The sequence below is a fragment of the Dromiciops gliroides genome, chromosome 5 (assembly GCF_019393635.1).
Source record: "Dromiciops gliroides isolate mDroGli1 chromosome 5, mDroGli1.pri, whole genome shotgun sequence".
Classification (NCBI taxonomy): Eukaryota; Metazoa; Chordata; class Mammalia; order Microbiotheria; family Microbiotheriidae; genus Dromiciops; species Dromiciops gliroides.
This window is the reverse complement of record NC_057865.1, coordinates 240237586-240261876: the sequence shown is the minus strand read 5'-3', so window position 1 is coordinate 240261876 and position 24291 is coordinate 240237586. Positions and strand designations below refer to the sequence as shown.

Below are 24291 nucleotides of genomic sequence, written 5' to 3'. Positions count from 1 at the left end.
TAACCCTGTTTTCCTCACTTTCCTCATGTCCAGAATGAGCTGGAGAAGGAAATGACAAACCACTCCAGTATCTTTGCCAAGAAAACCCCAAATGGGTTTTGAAGAGTTGGACACGACTGAAAACAACCAAACAATAATAATATTAAACACACACACACACACACACACACACACACACACACACACAGAAAAAGACACCCACACACCTTATCACTCCACCTAGATTATAACTTCCTTGATAGCAAGAATCTCATCTTCTTTTCCAGCTGGTAGAGCCTTACAAGATGAAGATGACAGAATAAGGAGAATACTTGTTGATTGACCATCCTGTCAACTGACACAAAGGAGAGGTGAAACTGAATTCATGGTAGTTCAGAAGCAAGAGCCTATGAATTGTGATAGGCTGGTGGGAGACCTATTTTAGAACCTCACAGGACCCCTCTAGTACTTTGCATCAGTATAAAGCCTACATGGCTTAAAAACAGCAACAATGAAACTCTTGTTTGAAAATGTCCTAAGGCCAGGTTGCCTAGGCTCCTCAGGCATGGGGTTAAAAGTCCTATCATTTGCTGTGACTTTGAGGAGTCTTTGCAGAGACCACTGCCCTCCAAGATCACCTTCAACCACGCGGCTAACTCGGGCAGATCTTGGGAGAGTGGCTTACACGTGTGGCACTGGCTGGCAGAGTTCAGCCCATAGTTAATACCTTTTAATACCGTAACTTTTTCAGCACTTCAATGGCACAAAGGCTAAATAGGTGAGAGATTAGTGGGGGTACGTGAGAAAAACATTTTTGTTGTTTCACTTTTGCAAGTTTAAAGAAAGTAATACTTAAGAAGCCAGGATGGAATTTCCTACCAGGAAACCTAGGATCATATTCTGCTGTGATTGAATGACATGGAAAAGGCAATGTTTTTAACTCGGTGGCAAATCAACTCCTATACTTAACTGAATCTCAACATTGATGACCCTTTTAAAGGCATTCCTAAAGCTAGCTTCAGAGTTAGCCCACCATTTTGACATCCCCCAAATGTTTTCTCACTCCCATCCCTTGGATAGCATAGTATAACACCACCACTAAAAGTGCAATCCCTTATTGTAGGGGTATGGATGTGACTTTGAAGACTGTGCCAGGGGACAAGCTCTGACAAATTCAACCAAGCTGGAAAAACTTGGAGGACAGGCTTGGTGATGAATAATATGTCTGTCATCCCACCTGGATAATTTTGGAGTTTCATCATTGGGTTGACAAGAGGAGGATGCACTTTTTGACCACAGCAATTTTTGAAAAAAAAAACAGCTACTCAAATATGAAGGTGTTGTGATTTGTAGAGGCCATACCTATACCACTGGTGGAGACCATACCCCTACCAACAAGTTTATGTATTTCTGAAGTACTAAAGAACCATAGCAATGAATTTTAGAGTAGGATCAAGAATGGCCTAGTTAAAAAAATGTAAAAACCAAAGTCATGGGGGCAGCTAGGTGACACAGTGGATAAAGCACCAGCCCTGGATTCAGGAGGACCTGAGTTCAAATCTGGCCTCAGACATTTGACACTTACTAGCTGTGTGACCCTGGGCAAGTCCCTTAACCCTCATTGCCCTGCAAAAAACAACAACAAATAAACAAACAAAACTCAATAATGACCTAGTTCATGGGTTCTTCTTTTTTTTTAAAAATATTTTGATGACTGAATTTCAATATAATTGGTTTCCTTTCTAATCCTATATATTTTTTATGCATTTAGAAACGTTATTCTGAGAAGGGGTCCATAGGCTTCACTGAAGTACCAGAGGGGTCCATGCCACTAAATAAACAAACAAACAAACGAATGAATGAATATGTAAAGAAATAAATGAATAAATAAATAAATGAGTCTGGGCAAATCACCTAACCCTCATCGTCCTCCCCTCCCCCCCCCAAAAAAGTCCTGTTGGTTCAGAAATTTAAAAAATGAAATAATGGAGCAAAACTGATAAATGTGAGACAAAGAACACTTGCAACTTGTTGTTTACATCATATTTTCATCTGGATAGATGTTCACTTCTTATCTTCTATTCTCCTTCTAAAAGCTTATTCTTTATTTGGTCCCATCATTTCTTTCCCACTATAGCTTAGAGAAATGTCACAATTGATCATTTCTTACTTTTTCTTTTCACAGTTTTTGGACAAAAGATGAGCTAACCCATAGAATATAGAGCTCTGCTAACTTCTAAATAAACATCTGTATCATCATTGTCTAACAAGAGCAGAAGGCAAGAGTAAAAGTATACTTTTGTGGCTTTTGAAGTTATTATTTCTACTCATTTTATTACTTTCTGTTTGAAATAATAAAAATTTCCTTGCATTTAGTAAAGGGATCTGTCACCTACACGCTCCCTCAACACCCTACCTCCTTGATATTTTTTACAGGTCTAGGAAGTCTCCAGCATATTAGAACTAAGGAAATTGAGTTCCTAAGGAACTAAGGAAAATGAGCTTGCTCAGTAACTCAATTAACTAACACTTATACAGAGCCAGATTGGCTCATACATCATCACAGTTCATAAACTTTCTTTCTAGCCAGTTCTTCCTCTGCACTCAATAGAGTTTTTAGCCTACAAGTTTCATTAGAAAACAAAAATTTGGTCCCTCAGTATTTGGGAAATATCTTATTCTGTCTCTCTCTCATTTATTTGTCTTTTTTTTTTAATTAACAAGAAAGTATTTTAAAATATCTAACCACCTCTGCTCACATCCAGTTAGGAATTTTTTTTTTAATCTGAAAAATAAAGTCCCAAATATTTAATTGCATAGTTTGGCAGAACAAATTCTCATATTTGTCATGTCCAAAAACTCTATTTCTCCTTCTACATTTTAAGCTCATCACTTCTCTATCAGGAGGTAAGTGTTGTTTCATCTTCTTTCTTTTGGAATTGGGGTTTATCGTTGCATTGATCAAAGTTCTAAAGGGTTTTTTGTAAAGTTTTCTTTTTCCTATAATATAATTAGTGTATAAATGATTATTACAATATTAAATATTCCTCATTCTGCTCACTTTTCGCTGTAGCCATTCAAGGAGGTCTTCCCAGTTCCTCTGAAACTTTCTGGAAAACATTATTCTCTAATGGAACTGTTTTTGTTTTATTATAGTGATTGAGCTGGAAAAGCCTAAGAATGTAGCAGGAAACTGCGGGGGAGGGTTCAGGGAAGAGTGACCAAAATAGAAAGAAGGTGAACTAGGAGGCAAAAGTCAAAGGAGAATCTCCCGCCTTATCCCTTTTATTTCTTTTTTTTTCTTTTTTCCTTCTTTCCTTTTTTTTGGGGGGGGGTGAGGCAATTGGGGTTAAGTGACTTGCCCAGGGTCACACAGCTAGTGTCATGGGTCTGAGGTCAGATCTGAACTCAAGTCGTCCTGAATCCAGGGCTGGTGCTCTATCCACTGCACCACCTACCTGCCCCTATCCCTTTTATTTCTAATCCAGTTCCCATCTCACCCTGCCCTTTTTTCTAACACTTCAAAAAGAGGTCAGAAGAAACTTCTAGGATTAGCATGGGTGAAGGGGTAATTCTGGTGGAGTAAGAGCAATTCATTCTGCACTTTGGACCACCATACCTGTAGCTGAGACCACCAAAAGAATGTGCTCTTGTGGCTGAGAAAGGATTGGAGGATTTGGGACATTTTGCCTCCTCTTTTCATCATCCTGCCAGCTAAAGCTGATAACTGCATCGTGAATGAAAAGGAGATTCCAGGTGTTTACTAACTACCTATCTGACTAGCCTCAGTTTCCCTATCTGCAAAAAGGAGAGGGGGTTCACTAGATGTCCCCTGAGGTCCCTTTCAGCCCTAGATCTGTTAAGTTGGCAGTATGGGAAGGGCAATGGAATAGCCCATGTGGGTCAGGAATCATAGAGCCTCAGAATGGGAAGTGACTTCAGAGGCCATCTGGCACAGTCATCTTCATCTCCAGTGTGGGGATACCCACCACCTAGCAAAGAAGTCCAGTGCACTTTGGGAGAGGGCTAATTGTTAGGAAATGCTCCCTTGGGTGTAGACTACATTTATCTGAAGCTTCTACCCATCTACTGAGCCAAGCAGAACAAGTTGAGTCTCATAGTATAGAGCCAATGGCTCGATATAAGGGGTTCATTGGAAAGTTGTTTTCCTCCCCCTCCCCCTCCCCCTTCCCCCTCCTTCCCCTCCTCTCACTCCTTTCCCCCCTCCTCTTCCTCTTCCTCCTCCTAGGCAGCTCTTTTTAGAATCACTTAGTATGTTACCATGAGATCAAACCATATATAAGGCTTCCTCCTTGTCCCACAAGCTTTGCAGGTGGCTCCTTATGTATGGGTTCACACCTGCTGACCCATTCTGGGGGCTTTGTTTGGTTTTTTTGTTTTCCTCAATACAATTGTTATTTTTTTTTCCTTTTGAGTAAATAGTTAAGGGATTTCCCTATACTATGTGCCTGGAAATTAGAAGCTGGGCTCAGAACAGCAGTTCAGGCATTCATTAACACAGCATACAGATGCTAGGGTAGATAAGGGAACAATAGAATTGACACAACTCTCAATCCATAGTCCTGAGGGCTGTTCATGGACAGAGCCTCATAATTCAATTTACACATTAGTTCAGAACCTGTTCTGACCCAAAACCATTGGCAAATTCTACAGTCTTGAGTTATCCAACATGAGGTTGCTCTTGAAGGAGGAAACAAGAGGGGACTTTGAAGCTAGCTCGACCCTTCCTTCCCTTTTATGCTTTTTTCTCCACTAGATCACTTCATTTTAAGAAGAGGCTTCCACTGGACACTTCCTGGGTGGGCACGGAGAGAGTCTGGTGAGAGGAACTGGGCTGGGGAAGGTCCATCTCAGCCATGGTGTACCCAGGCCTTATGGTGTCCATCATTGTGATGAACATGTTCTGGGGGCTCGTGGGTTTCTTTGTCCCATGCTTTATCCCCAAAGGACCCATTCGAGGGGTTATCATCACCATGCTAATAACCCGTGCTGTTTGCTGCTACCTCTTTTGGCTGATTGCTATTTTAGCCCAGCTCAACCCTCTCTTTGGGCCACAGTTAACAAATGAAACCATCTGATATCTCAAGTATCACTGGCTTTGAGGAAAAGGATGATCTGTACGATTCTCTTGTCATCTAGGTAAAGAAGAGAGATCCTCTACATGTAAAAGCACCTCTTAATCTAAAGACTGCCTTAACTCATCTGTTTGGAGACCAGCTGCCTTAAATATTTATACTATACTTGAATTTTTGTCTTATTCTAAAGTTCAGGGCTGTTGGTTTTTTTTTCTATTACATACTTTTAAATTACTTTATGTCAAACTGTGTGCCTACTTTATCTAAAGTACTTGCCAAATACACCAAAGGTATATGGACTTTTCTGATGCAGAAGAATGTGATTTTAGCGAGGTGGTTTTTTTTCCTGTTCATGTCTACAAACTTGAAGAACTCCTCCCTCTACCATTAACCACATTAAAAATAAATGATGTATTCAAGAATCCTACAGAAAGATGAATGGTTATGGTTTTGTTAATCGCCAGGAGATCATGTTCAGAGAAAAAATGTACCCTAAAGGTGTTGGTGCTGTATTGAGCTGTATTTTCCAAAGAGTTTAAAATTAAATTTCTATCTCCCTGTGGAATAAATATTTTTTTTCTGCTTTCTGTGGAAAAAACAAAGAAAAAGAAGAAGAGGTTCCCACTGCTGCATCTACTACTATCACTGAGCCAAAGAAAGACATCTATTCTGGTACATAATCTCCATTAAAATTCTAACCCTCCTCACTGCCATGTCCTGGGCAAATGCCTAATATAAGTTTCTAGGCCCTGGCAAGATTTATCCCTACTTCTTCCTTCATTACTTTGTCTGCTTTGGGGTGGCCCCCTTTTAATTAATCTCCAAAGCATCTGGATCCTGTTTCTCTGCACAGGTTGAATGACTAAGCCCCATGAGAATAAGCACATTGCCTTCTGCTGAATCTCTTGTCTCATCTCTAGAATAGATTGCTTATATAAGTTGATGAGGGTGCCGTGCTCTGTGCCCAGCAATAGGTGTCCTTACAGAGAATGGAAAGTTTACAGGGAACTATTCAATTTCTGAAATGGGAGGAGGGAGAGGGAAGTTGTATGAAACAACAGAGCTTGTGGTACATATCATCAAGGGAAACTTATTGTTTTCATTCACCCTTTCATTTCTTTTGGTCTCTGCTTATTACTGTCTCCATCCCATCCCTTCTTTTTATCCTTTCCCTTGTTTTCTTCTGTATTCATAGCTTTTTTTTTTTCTTAGTGAGGCAATTGGAATTAAGTGACTTGCCAAGGGTCACACAGCTAGTAAGTGTTAAGTGTCTGAGGTCGGATTTGAACTCAGGTACTCCTGACTCCAGGGCCGGTGCTCTATCCACTGCGCCATCTAGCTGCCCCCTATTCATAGCTTTTTTGATGAGATTTTGTTTCACTCCCCCTTCCCCCTCCCCCTTCTCTTCCCCTTTCCCTTCCCCCTCCCTTCCCTCGCTTGCCCTTCCCTTGCTTTGCCTTGCTTTCTTAGGTGTCCAGAAGTGATGGACTGATTTACTCACAGTCAGGACACAATGCAGTAAGCTGAGGAAGGGCCTGAGATCTACCTTCCTCTCCTCCCCAACCACATGCCTAAGAAACAGCTTGGGATTTTAATCTGTTTTATTTGTCCCTTTCAATTGTAGGTGCAGAGAGTAGAGACTCTGACCCAGAAACTAAAACCATCGGGTCCCTGGTTGAGGATTCTAGGCCAGATGTTGCAACCAGCCCAGCAGGAAAACTCTGAGAAGACAAGGACCTGGGATATAAGGAGAGTAGGGCAGAAGTCGAGTGGGGAGGGGAGGGGAGGAGAGGAATTTGGTGGAACTAATACTATGTAGGAACTGAGTTAAATTGTAAACCTGAGTCCCCTACTCTTCCTAAAGACCAAGGCAGTATCCAAGAGGATTGTGCCCCATCAGGTATTGAGGGGAAATGTTTATACATTTGGTCCTGCTGTATTTGGGGGGGGGGCAGGGAATGAGGGTTAAGTGACTTGCCCAAGGTCACACAACTAGTAAGTATCATATGTCTGAGACCAGATTTGAACTCAGGTCCTCCTGAATCAAGGGCTGGTGCTTTATCCACTGTGCCACCTCGCTGTCCCCCTGCTGTACTTTTTTTTTTTTAATGCATAAGTTATTTTATTTTTTCTGTTACATGTAAAGATACCCTGCTGTACTTTTAAGGTAAATATTCCTTTTTGAAGCTAATCTTATGGCAAAGTAGTTAGAGAGAACTGGGGTGCTTAGACTGATAAAATTGGGAGAACATAATCAGTAGGGGCTTGAGCCAATGACAGAGATTGTGAGACCCTCCTAGTATCTCTTAAGGGTACTGGAGAACCCAGAAGTAGGGGTGAAACATAATACACCTGGACCTCAACCGGTGGTGAGGAGGTCAGAGGAATCACTATTACAAGTATTTTCATTTTAATTAAACTACACCGGCAGGATTATTTAGATGGCTTCTTTATGGATGACCTAAGTGTCTTCCTGTTGGCCAATCAGTTTTTCTAACATTCCCCAAATTCTTGTAGTCCTGCCCTTGACATCAGATGGATTTTGGGAAAGAAAGAGGACAGGGGTATTAGGAACTAGTCATACAGAGCTGATAGAGGGTCATGCCAAGATGAAAAATACAATAGCCAGGCTCCTAGTCAATGGTGGAATCATTCAGACTAGGAACTAAAGATACTTTTGAACCAGCATTGCTCATGCAAGGTGCAAACTGGGAGTAGCAGAGATAGTAACCTACAGTTCCTGGGGAGGTGAGGGACCAGCCCAAGTTATGCCTCCTCCACCAATCCATGAAGAAGTAGATTCTCCTACTCTCAGTCTTATATCCCCCCTCAACTTCCTATTTCCTGTCCTTGCTCTGCTAAACAGTAGCAGGCTGGCAAAGAAGGGAAGCTTTGGTTGCAACCACCTGTCCAGTATTTTTAAATTGTTTTTTCTTCTTTCTTTTATATTTCTTGGAATGGGATCATGCAGTGATTCCAGTGGACTCCCTTACTCTGTTTTTTAAAAAAATTCCAGTTTGAACAAAATTTTAGTTTGGTTTCCAGATGCCTTTTTGGAAGAAATTTTTCTTTCTTACCATTTATTTTTCATATGCTCATATTTGTAAAATATCTCCATGTTTTTATTGAATTTTTTCAAATTAACAATTCTGTTTTCTATGTTTATTTTACCTTGTTTTAGTCTCGAATGGAAACTCACTCACTCATAATGGATCTTCACCTTCCTAGGACTACAATAAATTCAAAGTACCTATTTTAATGCTGCTAATTATTGCATTAGGAACACATTCATGTGGTAATATGCATGTGCAACTGATTTTGATTTAATGGGTGCTGTTTCCTAGTTACCTACTAATTGATGACATATAAATGTCTTATGATCTTGTGAATTCTAAGTAGCGGTTCACTAATTTACATTTAATTTATTGCTTATTTGCTAGGTATTGCTTATACTCTTTTAATTGCAGGCCCATATCATCTCATGCCTGGATATTACAGTAGCTTTCTGATGGGTTTCCCTGACTCAAGTCTTTCCCCACTCCAGTCCATCCCCCACTCAGTTATGAAAACGATCTTCCTAAAGCAAAGTCTGACCATGTCATCACCATCACCACCCTGCCTCAATTAACTTCAGTTGTTCCCTATTACCTCTAGGATGAAATATAAAATCTTCTTTTTGGCTTTTTTTCTGCATGGGGCAATGAGGGTTAAGTGACTTGCCCAGGATCACACGGTTAGTAAGTGTCAAGTGTTTGAGGCCGGATTTGATCTCAGGTCCTCCTGAATCTAGGGCAGGTGCTTTATCCACTATGCCACCTATCTGTCCCCCTGTTTGGCTTTTAAAGTCCCTCATTACTGAGCCCCTTCCCACCTTTCCAATCTTCTTACCTTTATCTTCAATCCAATAACACTGATCTCTTTGCTGTTCTTCACACATGATAGTTCATCTCCAGGCTGTGGGTATTTTCACTGGCTGTCCCCCATGCCTGGGATACTGTCCTTCCTTATCTGTTTTCCATGGCTTCCTTTAGATATAGCTAAAATGCCACCTTCTACAAGAAGCCTTTTTCTCAGTCCCCCTAGTGACAGCTAGGTGGTACAGTGGATAGAGCATTGGCCCTGGAGTCAAGAGGACCTGAATTCAAATCTCACCTCAGACACTAGCTGTGTGACCCTGGGCAAGTCACTTAACTCCAATTGCCTTAAACATCTGGGGCAATCTCCAGTCATTCTGATCTCTATCTTGCCACTGGACCCAGATGACTCTGGAGGAGACAGTGAGGTTGGTGATCTTGCACAGCCCTCCCTTACTTAAATTCAATTCAGCGCAAGTCATACCATCACCCCAGTCATGGTCCTCTTTGAGAATGAAGGAACAACAATCTCAATTTCCTTACAACTAATGCTTTCTCTGCCTTGTCTATGTCTTGTTTATACATAATTGTTTGCATATTGTCTGTCCATTAGACTGTAATCTCCTTGAAATAGGAACTTTTTTCCCCTGTTATTTCTATCCTTAGCCAATGCCTGGCACATAGCAGGTACTGTGTGCTCCTTGACTCGACCCACCAGCTATCACTGAAGTACCATCACTAATTCAAAATACTAGCAGGCTGCTGTAAGCAACAAGATGAGAACCACAACTTGTGTGCTCTGACCATTCCTGGGGTCTATTCAGAAGCCAATGACCATCAGGAAAGCACTGGATCTCTAGGCTCAGAAGCTGACCCTGAGAAGTCTGATTTTGGTGGGGGGAAGCCATTACCAGAAGAATAGAGGGATCCAGTTGAGATGGAAGCTCAGCAAGAGGACAGATGTGTTCTTACTGCATGAGTGGGATATGGAGGAATGTCTTAGGAACAACCCCTAGGATCCAGCTCATTCCCTCTTGACCATTCTGAGAAAGCTCAAGGAGGATTCCTTTATCCATGATGGAACATGTCAGAAACCTTATCAAGAAACTGCTGGTCAAAAGCATCAACACGAAAGCCTGCACTCATCATCCATCATGGTCACATGGAAGAAGAATGGGAAGATATGGACAACACAAGAATCAATGCTAAGGAGTTCAAGATTCCCTGGGTTGTCTTTTAGAGAGCTATTGGATGTCAGTGTTAGACTTCTGCTATAGATACTATTAGATTTCCTTGAGAGAAGAAATCAAAGAGAAGACTGCTGTCATCTGCCAACCGTATTTTCTTTACTCAATTTGAAAATATGCCCCATAGGCATTTCAGAGCACCAGGCACTTTCCAATGATTGCTGGAGAAAATAGTTGGAGACATGAATTATTTAGAAATGTTGGTATTATCTATTCAACCTCACTGCCATTGAAAAGACATTGACTCAGTGGATAAAGCACTAGCCTTGGATTCAGGAGGCCCTGAGTTCAAATCCAGCCTCAGACACTTGACACTTACTAGCTGTGTGATGTGGGGCAAGTCACTTAACCCTCATTGCCCTGCCAAAAAAAAGAAAGAAAGAAAGAAAAAGAAAAGACATTGACTGCCAAAAAAAATTATCCACAAGAAAAAAAGAAAGAAAAGACATTGGAAAAAAACTTGAGGAGGGACTTACAAAAGTGTTAAATTGGTTAGAGAAAGCTGATTGAAGTTGGCAATTGACAAGAGCCTCTGCCAAATATATGGGTGGCAATATCTCAGTCCTTTTATTTTTTTTTTAATTTTTTTGGTGAGGCAATGAAGGTTAAGTGACTTGTCCAGGGTCACACAGGGTCACACAGCTTGTCAAGTGTCTGAGGCCAGATTTGAACTCAAATACTCCTGAATTCAGGGCTGGTGCTTTATCCACTGCACCACCTAGGTGCAACAAAGTATGAACATTGTCCAGCACTTGCCAACAGAGGACTTAGCGACAGTGAGAGCCATTACTCAATATACAAACTAGAGTTTTTGACTTTGAAGTAGGCAGTCACTGAAGAGTTCAAAGGCAATATTTTTGGAGGAAAATTCCAAGTCTATGCTGGCAACAATTCACTCTCTCTATTTTGACCAGTGCCTACAGGATGCTGGTTGGATGCTGCTTTCTAGAGATGAGTAGAAGCACTAGCCAACATCACATACAATATCTATTATTTTCCAGGGAAGATTAGTGTGAATGTGGATGCTCTGTCCTGAAGGCTATGTGACATTAAAGCTCTAGTGGCATCCTTTTTTTTTTTCAAAGTCAAGGCAATATGTAATATTCATGGATCCAAGCCACAGTCAGATAGAAGTGCAGCTGAGAGTTTGAGATTTCTACCAGTCAACCGACCAACAGCTTATGTGAATCTTGTTTCATTGAACCAACTTTCTTTGCCTCAGTTTCCAGTGGATGACTAATAGAGCATGGGTAAGGACCAAATGAGCAAAGAAGGATAAAAGTAACACCAGATAACTCAAGTTCTGTCTGCAAGAAGGCATGGTAGTATTGAGATCATGCCAGAAACTGGAACTGAGCAATGGAAAGTTATATCAAATGAATGAAGGAAAAAAGCATTTATTGAGTGTTTACTAAGTGCTAAGCTCTGTAGATACAAATTGAAAAGTAAGCTAGCTACTGCTCTCAAAGAATTTAAACTCTAATTGGTAGAGATCAGACATATAGGAGGGCTGTACTGGGGAAGATGGAAAGATCTAGAAGTCCTAAAGATGCTACAAAAGAGCATATGGCAAGGGCCAATGCTTCTCAGTGTGTGTCGGTGGGAGGTCAGATGGCAATGGACAGGGAACTGGGGGTAGGGGGTACGTACCAAGACATTTGGAGGCAGTGGCAGGGCAAAAGGTAAGACTGCTCATCCCTCTCACCATAAAGACAGGTTAGTAACTTGCTACTCATCCAAGTTATGAACAGCCACGTGTCCTTCTGTACAGGATCATGGGATTGGGAGGAACCCAACGCTTCACCATTGGGAAGGGGATATGGGCCCATGGGTTCAAGTGGAATGGTCATTCTGGGTTCCCTCTGGCAGAGGTCAGGACAGGGGGCTATCATTGTCCATCCAGAAGTGGGGAAGAGGAAGGTGACATTTGCAGGAAGATTAGAGGGAAAGGAGACCTAGTGCCACCTGCTCCACCAGGCCCACAAGTTTCAGTAGAAACTGATCCCACACAGGACAACAGGAAGCAGTTGGTGCTACTCATCATATATTGCTGTGTGAGCACAAGTGTATTTTATGATGGCTTTGGACATGTGGGACAAGGGAGAATCCAGGAGATAGTAAGAATTAGATTTTACTGGTCCAGAATTGTAGCAGATGTCAGTAAGAAAAGTGAGACTTGTATCCAGTGTTTTCAAGAAAAGTCCTACTATCTCACACTGAATATATGAAGAACGTAAATACCAATAAACCTTTGAAACTTGTTTGAATCTGCTTTATCTCTGGAAGGAGATAACAAGAAATATACCTTATTTCTGGTGACTGGTGATTGATAATTTCACCGGATCAGTAAATAGGTCAATAAGCATCTACTAAACATCTCCTCTATCCCAGGCACTGTGCTAAGCACTAAGGATACAGAGAAAGGCAAAAGACAGCCTCTACCCTCAAGGAGCCCAAGCTAATGGGAAGATAGCAAGCAAACAATTGTCTAAACAAGCTATGTACAGAGTAAATAGGAAATAATTAATGGAGGGAAGGCACTTGAATTAAGATGAATTGGAAAAGGATTCCTATTTAAAAAAAAAACAGGTAGAATTTTAGTTAGGACTTGAAGGTAGGCAGGGAAACCAGGAGGCAGGAATAAGGTGGGAGATCATTCCAGGCATGGGAGACACCTAGAGAAAATGAGAGAGTAGGGATGGCTAGGTTATAAAGGGCTTTGAATGCCAAACAGAGGATCCCTGGAAGTGACAGAGAGCCACTGGAGTTTATTGAGTAGTGAGACATGGTTGCACCTACACCTTAGGAAAAACACTTTGTCAGGTGTGTACAAGCATATCCAATCAGAAACCAAAAATCTTCTACAATCACTAAAGTATTGTAAGGGGAGTATTCCTCAGTGGACTGAATTCTTGTATACAGACCAAGGCAAAGAATTTGAGAACAAGCTACACAAGGTTTGACAAGTATCAAGAAGTCTAAAACTGTACTTTACCATCCACGAGGCAAACCATAGCTTGAGTTTCAGTCTCATGCTATTGAATATTAGGAACACTGAGACAATAACAAAAGTCTCAGTGGAGCCAACATTTAGTGGAATGGCATGTCAAGTACACAGATATAATTCCACCTGGAATAGATGTCACAGGCTTTATACCCTACTTGCTGAAGTTTGAACAAGAGTCATAGCTACCGTTTCCTTCTGCTTTGGAGTCCCAGAAAATGAAGAGGATACAAACACTCACATCTCTTGGCTGAGAGAGAGACTGAAGGAAACCTACCAACAGGCCATGAATTCAACTCAGAAGAGCTCTGACAGAGACAATCCAACAGCCTTATGTTCAACTTTGCTGTTGTAGTTGCCCAAGTAAGAGATGATGAGAACCTGTGCTAGGGTATTGGCTGTGTACATGGAAATAAGGAGAGAATGTATCAGAATGACAGATTTAGCAATATATTGGATAAGTTGGCTGAGTTGACTGAGAATGAAGAATCTAGGATAGCCCAAGTAGGTGATTTACCCAGAATTTCCTATGAGTTGCAGTGGACTTGCTCTTGACATTGGATAGATTCCTGGGAAGAAGAAGCCCTCATGGGCAGTTTCAAAAGAAGCCTTCAGACAAGGCATCAGGAATAGTCAAGTAAAGAGGAGAAATAGAAGATCATGCCAATATAGTGGCCTGGAGCAGGGGACTGTGGAAGCATTCATGGAAGAAGCTAAGGGGGGACTGGTCCTGCATTGTTGACCCAGGTGCAAGTTGGGAGAAACAATCCAGCAAACAACTCCTTCCTGCCTTTTGCCTGCTCACCAAAGGAGAAGCTGATTCTCTAACTGCCAGACCAACCCTCTCCCTCTAAAAAATATTCTGGGGGGTAGCTAGGTGGCGCATTGGATAAAGCACCAGCCCTGGATTCAGGAGTACCTGAGTTCAAAACCAGCCTCAGACACTTGACACTTAATGTTTGACCCTGGATAAGTCACTTAACCCTCACTACCCCCCCCCCAAAAAAAAATATATATATATATATATATTCTGCTTCCTCCTGAGGGCTCTCTAGCTTAGAGCTAAGTCATCTTTCCCAACCCTCAAGTTTTCAGAATTTCCACTGTCTTTCCAGCCCAAAAGGAACAAGCCACTCAAAGTCTCTTGGACTAAAAATGCCTGTTCTCTCTACCTCCTGGACTTTTTCATTCAGATTATAGCACTATCTATTGGTCTTAGGTTTTCATGGGCCTATGTGTATCCCATAAGGTTTATACAAGAGGACAACCCCCTTCCTCTACGTGTGTGTCTTTGTCTTTCTCTCTCTCTCTCTCCCACCCCCTAGCCCCACCCCAGATTGTGACTGAGAAAACATGTCCTCTCTTTGAAATGGAAAATTCCTTCTCTCTTTACATGTAATGACTGCTATTGGATCAGTATTAATGGACATTAAGATTTATAAGAGGGGCAGAGCCAAGATGGCAGACTAGAGAAAGCACATAGCTGAACCCTTCCAACATGCCCTTCCAAAAATCTTTGGAATAACACCTCAAATAAATTTCTGGAGTGGCAGAACCAACAAAAAGTTAGAGTGAGACATTCTTCCAGCCAAGGCAACTTAGGAGTTTGGAAAGAGAGACCCATGACATGGGGGCAGAGGCTAGCCTGGAGCCCATGTGGATGAAACACAAGTGAATAGGACTGGGTTGTGGTGACAAAAGCAGCAGCAGTAGCAGCTTTGGGAGCTCTCAAGCCAGAAACAGTAAGGGGGCCTGGAAACTGGTCAGAAAGAGACTATAGGGAAGCCCTGTGCTGGCTAGTGCTGTGTCTAGTGACACAGGACTAGATGTTATTTAGCAATACCACTGCCTATACCCACTTTTGGAACATAGTTCAAGAGCAGGGAGGAGCATTTTCAGTCATGAGGGAGTGTAAGCCCCAAGGGGTAGTATCACTTCCAGTCCCAAGGAATCAGGAACTCTGAGGAGCAACAAAAATTGCAATCGCAAAGGATCAGGGTCCTTCCTGGGTAAGGACCAAAGTGGAGACTAGGGAAGCAGTGACCATACCTCTCTTCAGATCACACCATCTTGAAAGCACCCAAAACATGAAAACCCCTAGAACTATCTCTGAAAACAATAGCACAAAAAATTCTAAAGCTTGAGAGAGTGCCCCTTCACCTCCCACATGGGGAACAGAGCCCAACATTAACATAAAGTTCTAAACCAAGAAATAGGGTGTCAAAATGAGCAAACAACAAGAAAAAAGAACTGGCCATAAAAAGCTACTATGATGATAGGGAAGATCAAGACACAAACTCAGAAGGAGAAATGAATTCAAAAGAGCTACCAAGAAAAGCTTAAAAGCAAAAAAGTTAGTTGAATAAAACTCAACAAGAATTTCTGGAAAAGCTAAATGATTTTAAAAAATAAAAGTGTCAGAGGAAAGATTAAGCAAAGACATGAAAGCAAAGAAAAAAATTAAGGAAAGAAAATTAAGAGCTTGGTAAAAGAGGCACAAAAATACTGAAAAAAAAATTAAAAAACAGAATTGGCCAAATGGAAAAAAAGAGAAACAAAAATTCTCCAATGAAAATAACTTCATAGAAATGAGAACTGGGCAAGTGAAAGCTAATGACTCCATGAGATATCAAGAAATAATAAAATAAAGTCAAAGGAGTGAAAAAAATAGAAGAAAATGTGAAATATCTCATAAGAAAAACAATTTACCTGAAAAATAGATTGAGGAAAGATAATTTAAGAATGATTGGATAGCCTGAAAACCATAATCGAAGAAAGAGAGTAGATATCATATTTCAAGAAATATTGAAGGGAAAACTGCATAGATATCCTCAAACCAGAGAATAACATACAATTGAACGGATCTATCAATCACATCCTGAAAAAAATTCCAAAATGAAAACTCCCAGGAATGTTTTAGCCAAATTCCAAAGCTCCCAGGTCAAAGAGAAAATACTTCAAGCACTCAGAAAGGAGTCATTCAAATACCATGAAGCCACAGTCAGGATCATACAAGACTTAGCAGCTGCAACATTAAAGGAGCAAAGGACTTAGAATATGATATTCCAGAAGCAAAAGACCTAGGATTACAACAAATAACCTACCCATCAAAATTGAGTATAATGGGTGGGGGCGGCACAGGATGGATATTTAATGAAATAAAGGACTTTCTGGCATTCCTGATGAAAAGACCAGAGCTAAACAGAAAATTTGACTTTTAAATACAAGACTCAAGAGAAACATAAAAAGGTAAAGAAAAAAAAAATATCACAACGGACTCAAAGTTAAACCATTTGCCTTTCTATATGGGAAGATGATACATGTATCTTCTAAGACCTTTATCATTATTAGGGCACTGAGATGCCACATTTTGCCTGTTCTGGTTTGTTTCTGAAAGATTCTTGCATCAATTCCTCACCACCAGAAAACTTCCGTGTTGACAGCATTTACTATCGATTAAAGCAGAATGCCATATTTTAAAAAGCAATTATAAAAAGTCATTAAGTATTTTCACAATGTAGCCTATTTATAAATTTCCCAGGCTTCTGGGTAGCGAGTTGGGCTATGTCAGTGTTTATAACAATGCTCAGTAGTGAGCCACAATATTCCATAGTCTCTGAAAGAAGAAAACATGATAAAAAGGATACACACACACACACACACACACACACACACACACACACACATCTTTTGAACTGGCATCTAGTCTGAACATTTCTCAGATATATCCATTTACAAGACGGTTTCTTTCCCTCCCTGAGATTCACGGGCTATAATCAAGACATAATACTACATATCTATTATTAAGTCTTCAATCAACTCATGAATCAAGACATGTCAAATCAGAGACAAAGTGAGGCAGGATGATGAACACCCCACACCAAAAAACCAGTACTGCCACTTATTTAAAATTCTGAAACATCTCCCCCACTGGATGTAAAAACAGCAAGAATTCCTTGTGCCAAGTGGTTATTTAATGTTTTAACATTTAAAAAAATTTTAACACAATGAGAGTTCACACCCTTTGGGTGCCATTTACCAGACCTTCAAAACCAAAGAAAGGTGGTGACAGCTTTGAGATTAGTTTCCCAAGGAGCTTTGTGCTTTCCTTTGAAATGAAGGGAAGGCTGGGGGAAGGTGAGCTATTTGTCACTTAAGCCTGGGGTCTCGGGTATTAAAGGCTCTTCAAACCTCAAATTCCATTGAGTTGGGCAGGGGAAGTCACTAAGGCTCCAATGTCTTCTACTGTAAAAATGTTTTAATCTGTGTTAATTCTTTCCTCTTGGCTTGTATTCATTAGCTTAAAGCTGGGAAATTGGCATTTGGCTCTCATGTTGCAGCTCCTTCTGTAAGGGTAGTGCAGAGGAGAATGAGAAGCAGGCTTAGATCATAGGCAATGTTTTCCAAGGGGATTCAGACAAGTCTGAGGGTTCCAATCCAGCTAGGACATTGGCCTGTGTTTGAGTATGCTCTGAACAAACGTTTTTACACCTACTGTGCGCTTAGATGGGTGCTGGGGGATACAAGGCCAAAAACAAAGCAGTCTCTACTTTTAAGGGCTTTACTTTCTACTGGGAAATAGTAAGAATATAACATAAACACTGATAAGTAAACAAAATACAAGTATGTATAAAGTTACCTAAGATTATTTTAAGAGGTAGAGACTATTAATAAATGGAACCGTTTGGGGGCAGCTAGATGGTACAGTGGATAAAGCACCAGCCTTGGATTCAGGAGGACCTGAGTTCAAATCTGGCCTCAGACACTTGACACTTACTAGCTGTGTGACCCTGGGCAAGTCACTTAACCCTCATTGCCTTAAAAAAAAAACCCATACATAAATGGAGCAGTTTGGAAAATCCTGTGTCATAAGTGTACCTGATAAGTACTATATAAGGCCTCTCAGAAAAATATTCCAAAGGACAGGTACAATCATCAAGAAAATAGTCAGTAAACATTTTTTAAGTGCCTACTATGTGTTAAGTGCCCACTATGTGCCAGGCACCATGCTAAGCACTGAAGTTACAAATAGAGAAGAGAAAGACAGTCCCTGCCATCAAGGAGTTTAAAACCTAATACAGGGGCAGCTAGGTGACACAGTGGATAGAGCACCATCCCTGGAGTCAGGTGTACCTGAGTTCAAATCTGGTCTCAGACACTTGACATGTTATAGCTGTGTGACCCTGGGCAAGTCACTTAACCCCAATTGCCTCAAAAAACAACAACAACAAAAAAACCCTAATACAACACACAAAAGGCAACCAAAAAAGAGGGAGAGAGAAAGTAATCTCACAAAGACATGATGAAGTCAAAGAGTATAGCTAGGGGGGAAATGAAGGGATTGCTGTGCTGGGCAACCTCCTTAAATGGAGGCTTTGGGAGGGGTTCTTCACTCTCTCCTCCAATCAGAGAGGTCTCGGGGGCAGAGGGTACCGAAGACATCTGAGTCCCAAGGCAGGTTTGATCTTGCAGGACTATGAGGTTCCTGGGATCATGATTGACAAGTCCAAAGGAATGCAGAAACATGGGTAAAGAAATACAAGAGTATTAAGAGGCAGAGGTGAGGAAGGAGTGAGCTGCAGATCAGAGGGACAGCCTGCTCTGAAGACACAAAGACAGGAGAGGGATCATCTTATCTTATCTGAGAGGCCTTATATGAACACAAGGCAGCTAGTAGACCAGGTTGGATGTGGGAAGAGAAAGCAAGTGTTGGGGGTAAGAAGAGAAAAGGGAGAAGGAGCCAGGGATTCAAAGGTAAAGAACAGTTAAATAGCTGAATTTGTCAACCCTAGGGTCAAGATTGTGAAGGGAGGAAAGGAGGCCAGAGCAAGGAAGGTGAATCGGGACAAGGGAGGGATGAAGAATAACTATAGTAAAGTAGGCTGGAGACAGATTGTGAAGGGCATCCAAATGCCAGACAGGGGAGTTTATATTTTATCCTGGAGACAACAGGAAGCTTCTTGTGTAGGGAAGTATCATGGTCAGACCCACACTCTAGGAATATCCCATTGGCAGATTGGGAAAAGGTGAAACTGAGAGCCTAGGAACCCTTCAGGATGTTACAATGATGCTGGTTTGGGCAGAAATTGGACTTAGATTCAGGAAGACCTCAGTTTTTATCTAACCTCAGATACTCACTCCGGGACCGGGAGCAAAAAGAAGGGGCTAGGGGGCAGCTAGGTGGCGCAGTGGATAGAGCACCGGCCCTGGATTCAAGAGGACCTGAGTTCAAATCCGGCCTCAGACACTTGACACTTACTACCTGTGTGACCCTGGGCAAGTCACTTAACCCTCATTGCCTCCCCCAAAAAAGGGGGGGGGCTGGACTCAATGACCTCCAAGGTCCCTTCTAGCTCTAAGTCTATGATCCTCTAGGAGCTTATATGATGATCCTTGTGCCCCATGACCACTTCCAGACCACCTCTTGGCCACATTGACTCTGCAATTGGAGGTTCTTTCCATCTATTTATACCAGGTATCTTCTGGTCTTCAAGTTATACTCCCCACTTTCTTAAGGATACTAGTGCCTCATTCACAGTATCATATGGGCTGACTCCAGCTTCACTTTCGGAGACCAAGTCTGTTACATTTTGCACTGACCCCCTCCCAAGTACTCTAGTCCCCTGAGAGGGGGATTTGGGGGAAGCAGTGTTGGGTATTCTTTCTTCTCCCATTTTGGCTTGAGACCACACCAATTGTCTTCACCCACATTTTTTGTAGCCTAGTAATAAGCACACCAATTCCATTTTTTTTAAGTGAGGCAATTGGGGTTAAGTGACTTGCCCAGGGTTACACAGCTAGTAAGTGTCAAGTGTCTGAGTCCAGATTTGAACTCAGGTCCTCCTGAATCCAGGGTCGGTGCTCTATCCACTGTGCCACCTAGCTGCCCCACCAATTCCATGTAACCACATATTATCTAATTAGCTTTTACAAAGGATATTTACGTCAATGATATAGCAAGAACAAACATACCAACATTTTTCTCAACACCTCAGTGGCATAATCCCACTTTATACCACCTTTTTTCCTGGGGAGGGGTGCAGGATTAAACTCCTATCTTAACTCAGTTACTATATAGCATTAGTCGTGCCAGGTTCAACTCTAAAGCCCCCATAGGACAAGTGTCCCTAGGACCTTCGCTCCCATAGGTTTCCTACTTGTTTTACTGAAACAATCTATGGCTCAGTAGATAGAGCACTGGCTCTGGAATCAGAATGACCCGAGTTCAAAACCTGGCCTCTGACACTTGACACTACTAGCTGTGTGACCCAGGGGAAGTCACTTAACCCCAATAGCCTCAAATATACAGGGCCATCTTCAGTCATCCTGATGTATATCTTGCCACTGCACCCAGATGACTCTGGAGGAAAGAGTGAGGTTGGTGACCTTGCACAGCCCTCCCTCCCTTAAATCCAATTCAGTCATGACATCACCTCCAGATATCATGGTCCCCTTCATGAATGAAAGACAAACAACAGCTGAAACAATCAGCTTGGATTTTTGGACTCCTGGATCCCTTTGGTCAGAGTCAGAGACTCCTCTCACTGCACCTAGAATAACAAAAGAAAACCCACCAGATACCCAAGCTTATTTCTTAGGTTCTCATGATCTAAAGTAGGAGTGAGGAGAGTTTTCATGCCCTTCTCCTCTTTACTGCATAGGACCATTTTCTATGAGTAAAAGATCCCTTTACCCTCAAATGGGAATGCAAGAAAATCACAGACTGTTCAATCAAGTAGTTTTAAAGATGCAGAAAGCTCTGGATATGCATGCAATGGGGAGTGGCTGGGAGGGGGAGATGCTGCTTTCAACCTTATGATAGGTCAATGCAGAACATCCACACATGGACAAGTAAGCCTGTCTCCCAGAAGCATGACCCCCTCCAAGTTTTCCATATAGGTGATGCCATTTTAGGGGTCCTAGGCATATGTAAAACTCGAATCACAATAGTCTTCCCCTCCATCCTGATACTTGGTCCCATATCTGGGGACTTCAGTATACATGCTGATGTTCTCTTAGACATCCTAGCCTCACAGCTTATCATGACATAATGAGGCCTAAGCTTTAGGGGATCACTTTAAGAGATGAGTGTTGTTATTTGTTTTTTTTAAAGTATCGATAAACATTTCTTTTAAAAATAATTTTTAAATTTTATTTTTAATTTATGGAATAAGACAAGCATTTCCATAACATGGTAGAACAAAAAAACTAGATGATTACACACAAAGCTGCAAATCTATTATGTAGAGATTGCTCTTCCTTTTAAATAGATAATAAAGTTATCATGCAATTTAATTTTTTTCCTTTTTTCTTCCCTTATTTCAATATAATCAGTTTCCTTTGTAATCCTATACATTTTATTTTATGCACTTAAAAACATTTTCATGAGATGAGGTCCTTGGGTTTCATAGTTAAGAAATTTTTGGAGGCTTTTTCTTATACCCAGTCTTGTTTTGTCTCTTTGCATTTCCACCTGTTGTTCCCATAGTAATTGTTTCCTGGGGCAATGAATCTATTCCTTCTCATAAGGGACGGATCTTCAAATATTTTAAGACAGTTATCTTATTTACCTAAGCAGTATTCTCTTTTCCAGACTAAAGGTCCTCCCCTCCCCTTCCCCCCCATCCCAGTTCCTTCAACTCATCCTCATATGGTGCCAACTTGAACCCCTCCACCATCCTGGCTGCCTTCCTCTGTATACTCTCCTGCTAATCAATGTTACTGATACTGAACACCATGCTTCCCAAGACTTAGTAGGGCAGAGGTCAATGGGGATAAGAGAACAGGGTGTGGTAGCAGGGCAAATGGATTTTGCCTGGGCAAACAGTGAATCACAGGTATAATGGGAGGAGAAGGTCAGAATGTCCCAGTCATAGGAAAGGGAATCAATTAAGTGGGGGCCCAGCCCTCCAAAATCTTGTGATGATAAAAGGTGACATCTTCCTCTTCTCCATATAACTCCAAAGAGCATAGTAGGTAGGTCTACACAGGCTGCTGGTAAACTGGGTGGTGCATCTGGGTCAGAGATGAAGAAATAGGAACAGAATGCAGTTGTGACTTAAAACATTAGCAGGTTGGGATTGTGCCGGAAAAATAACTATTTATAACCTTTTGAACCAGAGACCTTTTTTTTTTTTTTTAGTGAGGCAATTGGGGTTAAGTGACTTGCACAGGGTCACACAGCTAGTAAGTGTTAAGTGTCTGAGGTCGGATATGAATTCAGGTACTCCTGAATCCAGGGCCGGTGCTCTATCCACTGCACCACCTAGCTGCCCCCAACCAGAGACTTTATTACTGAGTTTACACCATTAAGAGGTTAAATGCTGAAAGACCCAATAGATATCAAAATAGTATTAGAACTTTTTGTAGAAACCAAGAACTAGAACAAAATAGATGCCCTTCCTCCAGGAAATGGCTAACCCAGGTGTTGCATATGAATTTAATGGAGGAATTCAGAGAACTATGAGAAGATGTCTACAAACTGATGCAGAGTGAATAAGCAGGATCAGGAGAACATGATAATGATGATCTAGCATTTATATTGTAAGGGCTAAAATTCTAGCTATACTGTCTAAAATATCTAATGAGTGGTTACCAATTAATTATAAGCTTTAGCAAGAGTATTTAAGTGTTTAAGTGTTTATTACAGAGCATTAGGATCAGAGAGAAAGGTAAAAATCTAACTATTTCTAAGAGACCCCATCATCCAACCTGCCATGGCGAGGTCAGGAACCAAAAGAGAGAGAACCCCTCAGCCAGCATCCATTTCCTACCTCGTGTCCCCCTCCCAGAAATGGGAGGCTCCTCAGGTTGATTGGCTGGTAACCTTGATAGACAGTACCCACAAGCAAACGTCACTTCCTGACGCTAAGGACCTTGACCACATGGCTTGCCCTCAGGGTCCTTCTCCTCATGGTGGAGCTTTGCTACAGTAAGTCTCCAGCAGGTGGCATCATTCCAATCATTCCAATATAGTGCTTTAAATTTTGCAAAGCATTATAAATGTATGTGTATATATACATATATATATATATGTGTGTGTGTGTGTGTGTGTGTATAATTTGCTACACAATGACAATGATGTAAATGAAAAAAATTCACTAACAGGAAGTCAGATTCAGAGTGATTGAATAACCAGTGAAGATCATATGGGGACAGAGACAAAGAAACATAGCTCCCTCCTCTCTGAGAATAGAATGTGATATATTTTGTCATATGGGGGAGGAGGGGAGGTTAATGAATCAGTTGTTTGCTTAACTGTTTTTCTTTAATACAAAGAAGGTTTGATTCTGGGCAGGTGGGGAGGGGGGAACAATGCTGGAAGCAATGGGTGTGTGCCCAGAAAGAGTTGGTTTGAAAAGACAAAAAACATAAATAAAACTTTGTTTTGTTTTGTTTTCTTAAAACTGGGGGATTGCCCTTAGAAGAAGTACAGTAATCTAGAAAACCTCTCTAATTGTCTTCATTTAAAATTATTTCTTTGTTTAAGACATACTTGGTATTGCTCTTCCAGGCTTCGTGTACTAGGAAGACCATGGCATTACAAAAAACTTATCTAATTGTGCATGCACCAAGATCTATATTCTTCAGTTTTTAATTTCCCCCACTAACCACAAAGTCCAACCCATCCAGATCATTAGATTTATGATCTCTGAAGTTTTTTGATCACATACCCCCTCTGCAAAAAATAAATCACTGAGCACACACACACTTGTTGGTATGTATATATTTACTTCTCTATAAATTATATTCATGTACTACTGTTCTAATAATTCCATTCATTAAAAAACTGTACATAGATGATCAACTGTGATAGACTTAGCTCTTCTCAGCAATACAATGATCCAAGACAATGCCAAAAGATTCATTATAGAAAACACTCTCCACATCTAGAAAAAGAACTATGAAGTCTGAATGCAGATAAAAGCAACACTATTTTCACTTTTGTTGGGGTTTTTTTTTGTTTGTTTCTTTTTTCTTTTGGTTTTTTCCTTTTTTCTGATTCTTCCCTCACAACATGACTAATGTGGAAATATGTTTAAAATGAATGTAATGTATAACCTGTATCAGATTGCTTACTGGCTTCGGGAGGGGGAAGAGGAGAGAGAGGG

At 41.1% G+C, this 24291-nt stretch overlaps 1 protein-coding gene across 1 annotated transcript; it reads left to right on the top strand.

The window, feature by feature from the left end:
• The first annotated feature begins 4856 nt into the window (after positions 1-4856).
• LOC122729865 (V-type proton ATPase subunit e 1-like) lies at positions 4857-5081 on the top strand. Its single transcript, XM_043968969.1, has one exon. The coding sequence runs from the start codon at positions 4857-4859 to the stop codon at positions 5076-5078; it is 222 nt and encodes a 73-aa protein (XP_043824904.1). The 3' UTR covers positions 5079-5081.
• The last annotated feature ends 19210 nt before the right edge of the window (positions 5082-24291 follow it).

What these genes read in the sequence shown, in the direction of transcription:
- LOC122729865 (XM_043968969.1), top strand. Translation starts at nt 4,857, where the DNA reads ATGGTGTACCCAGGCCTTATGGTGTCCATCATTGTGATGAACATGTTC.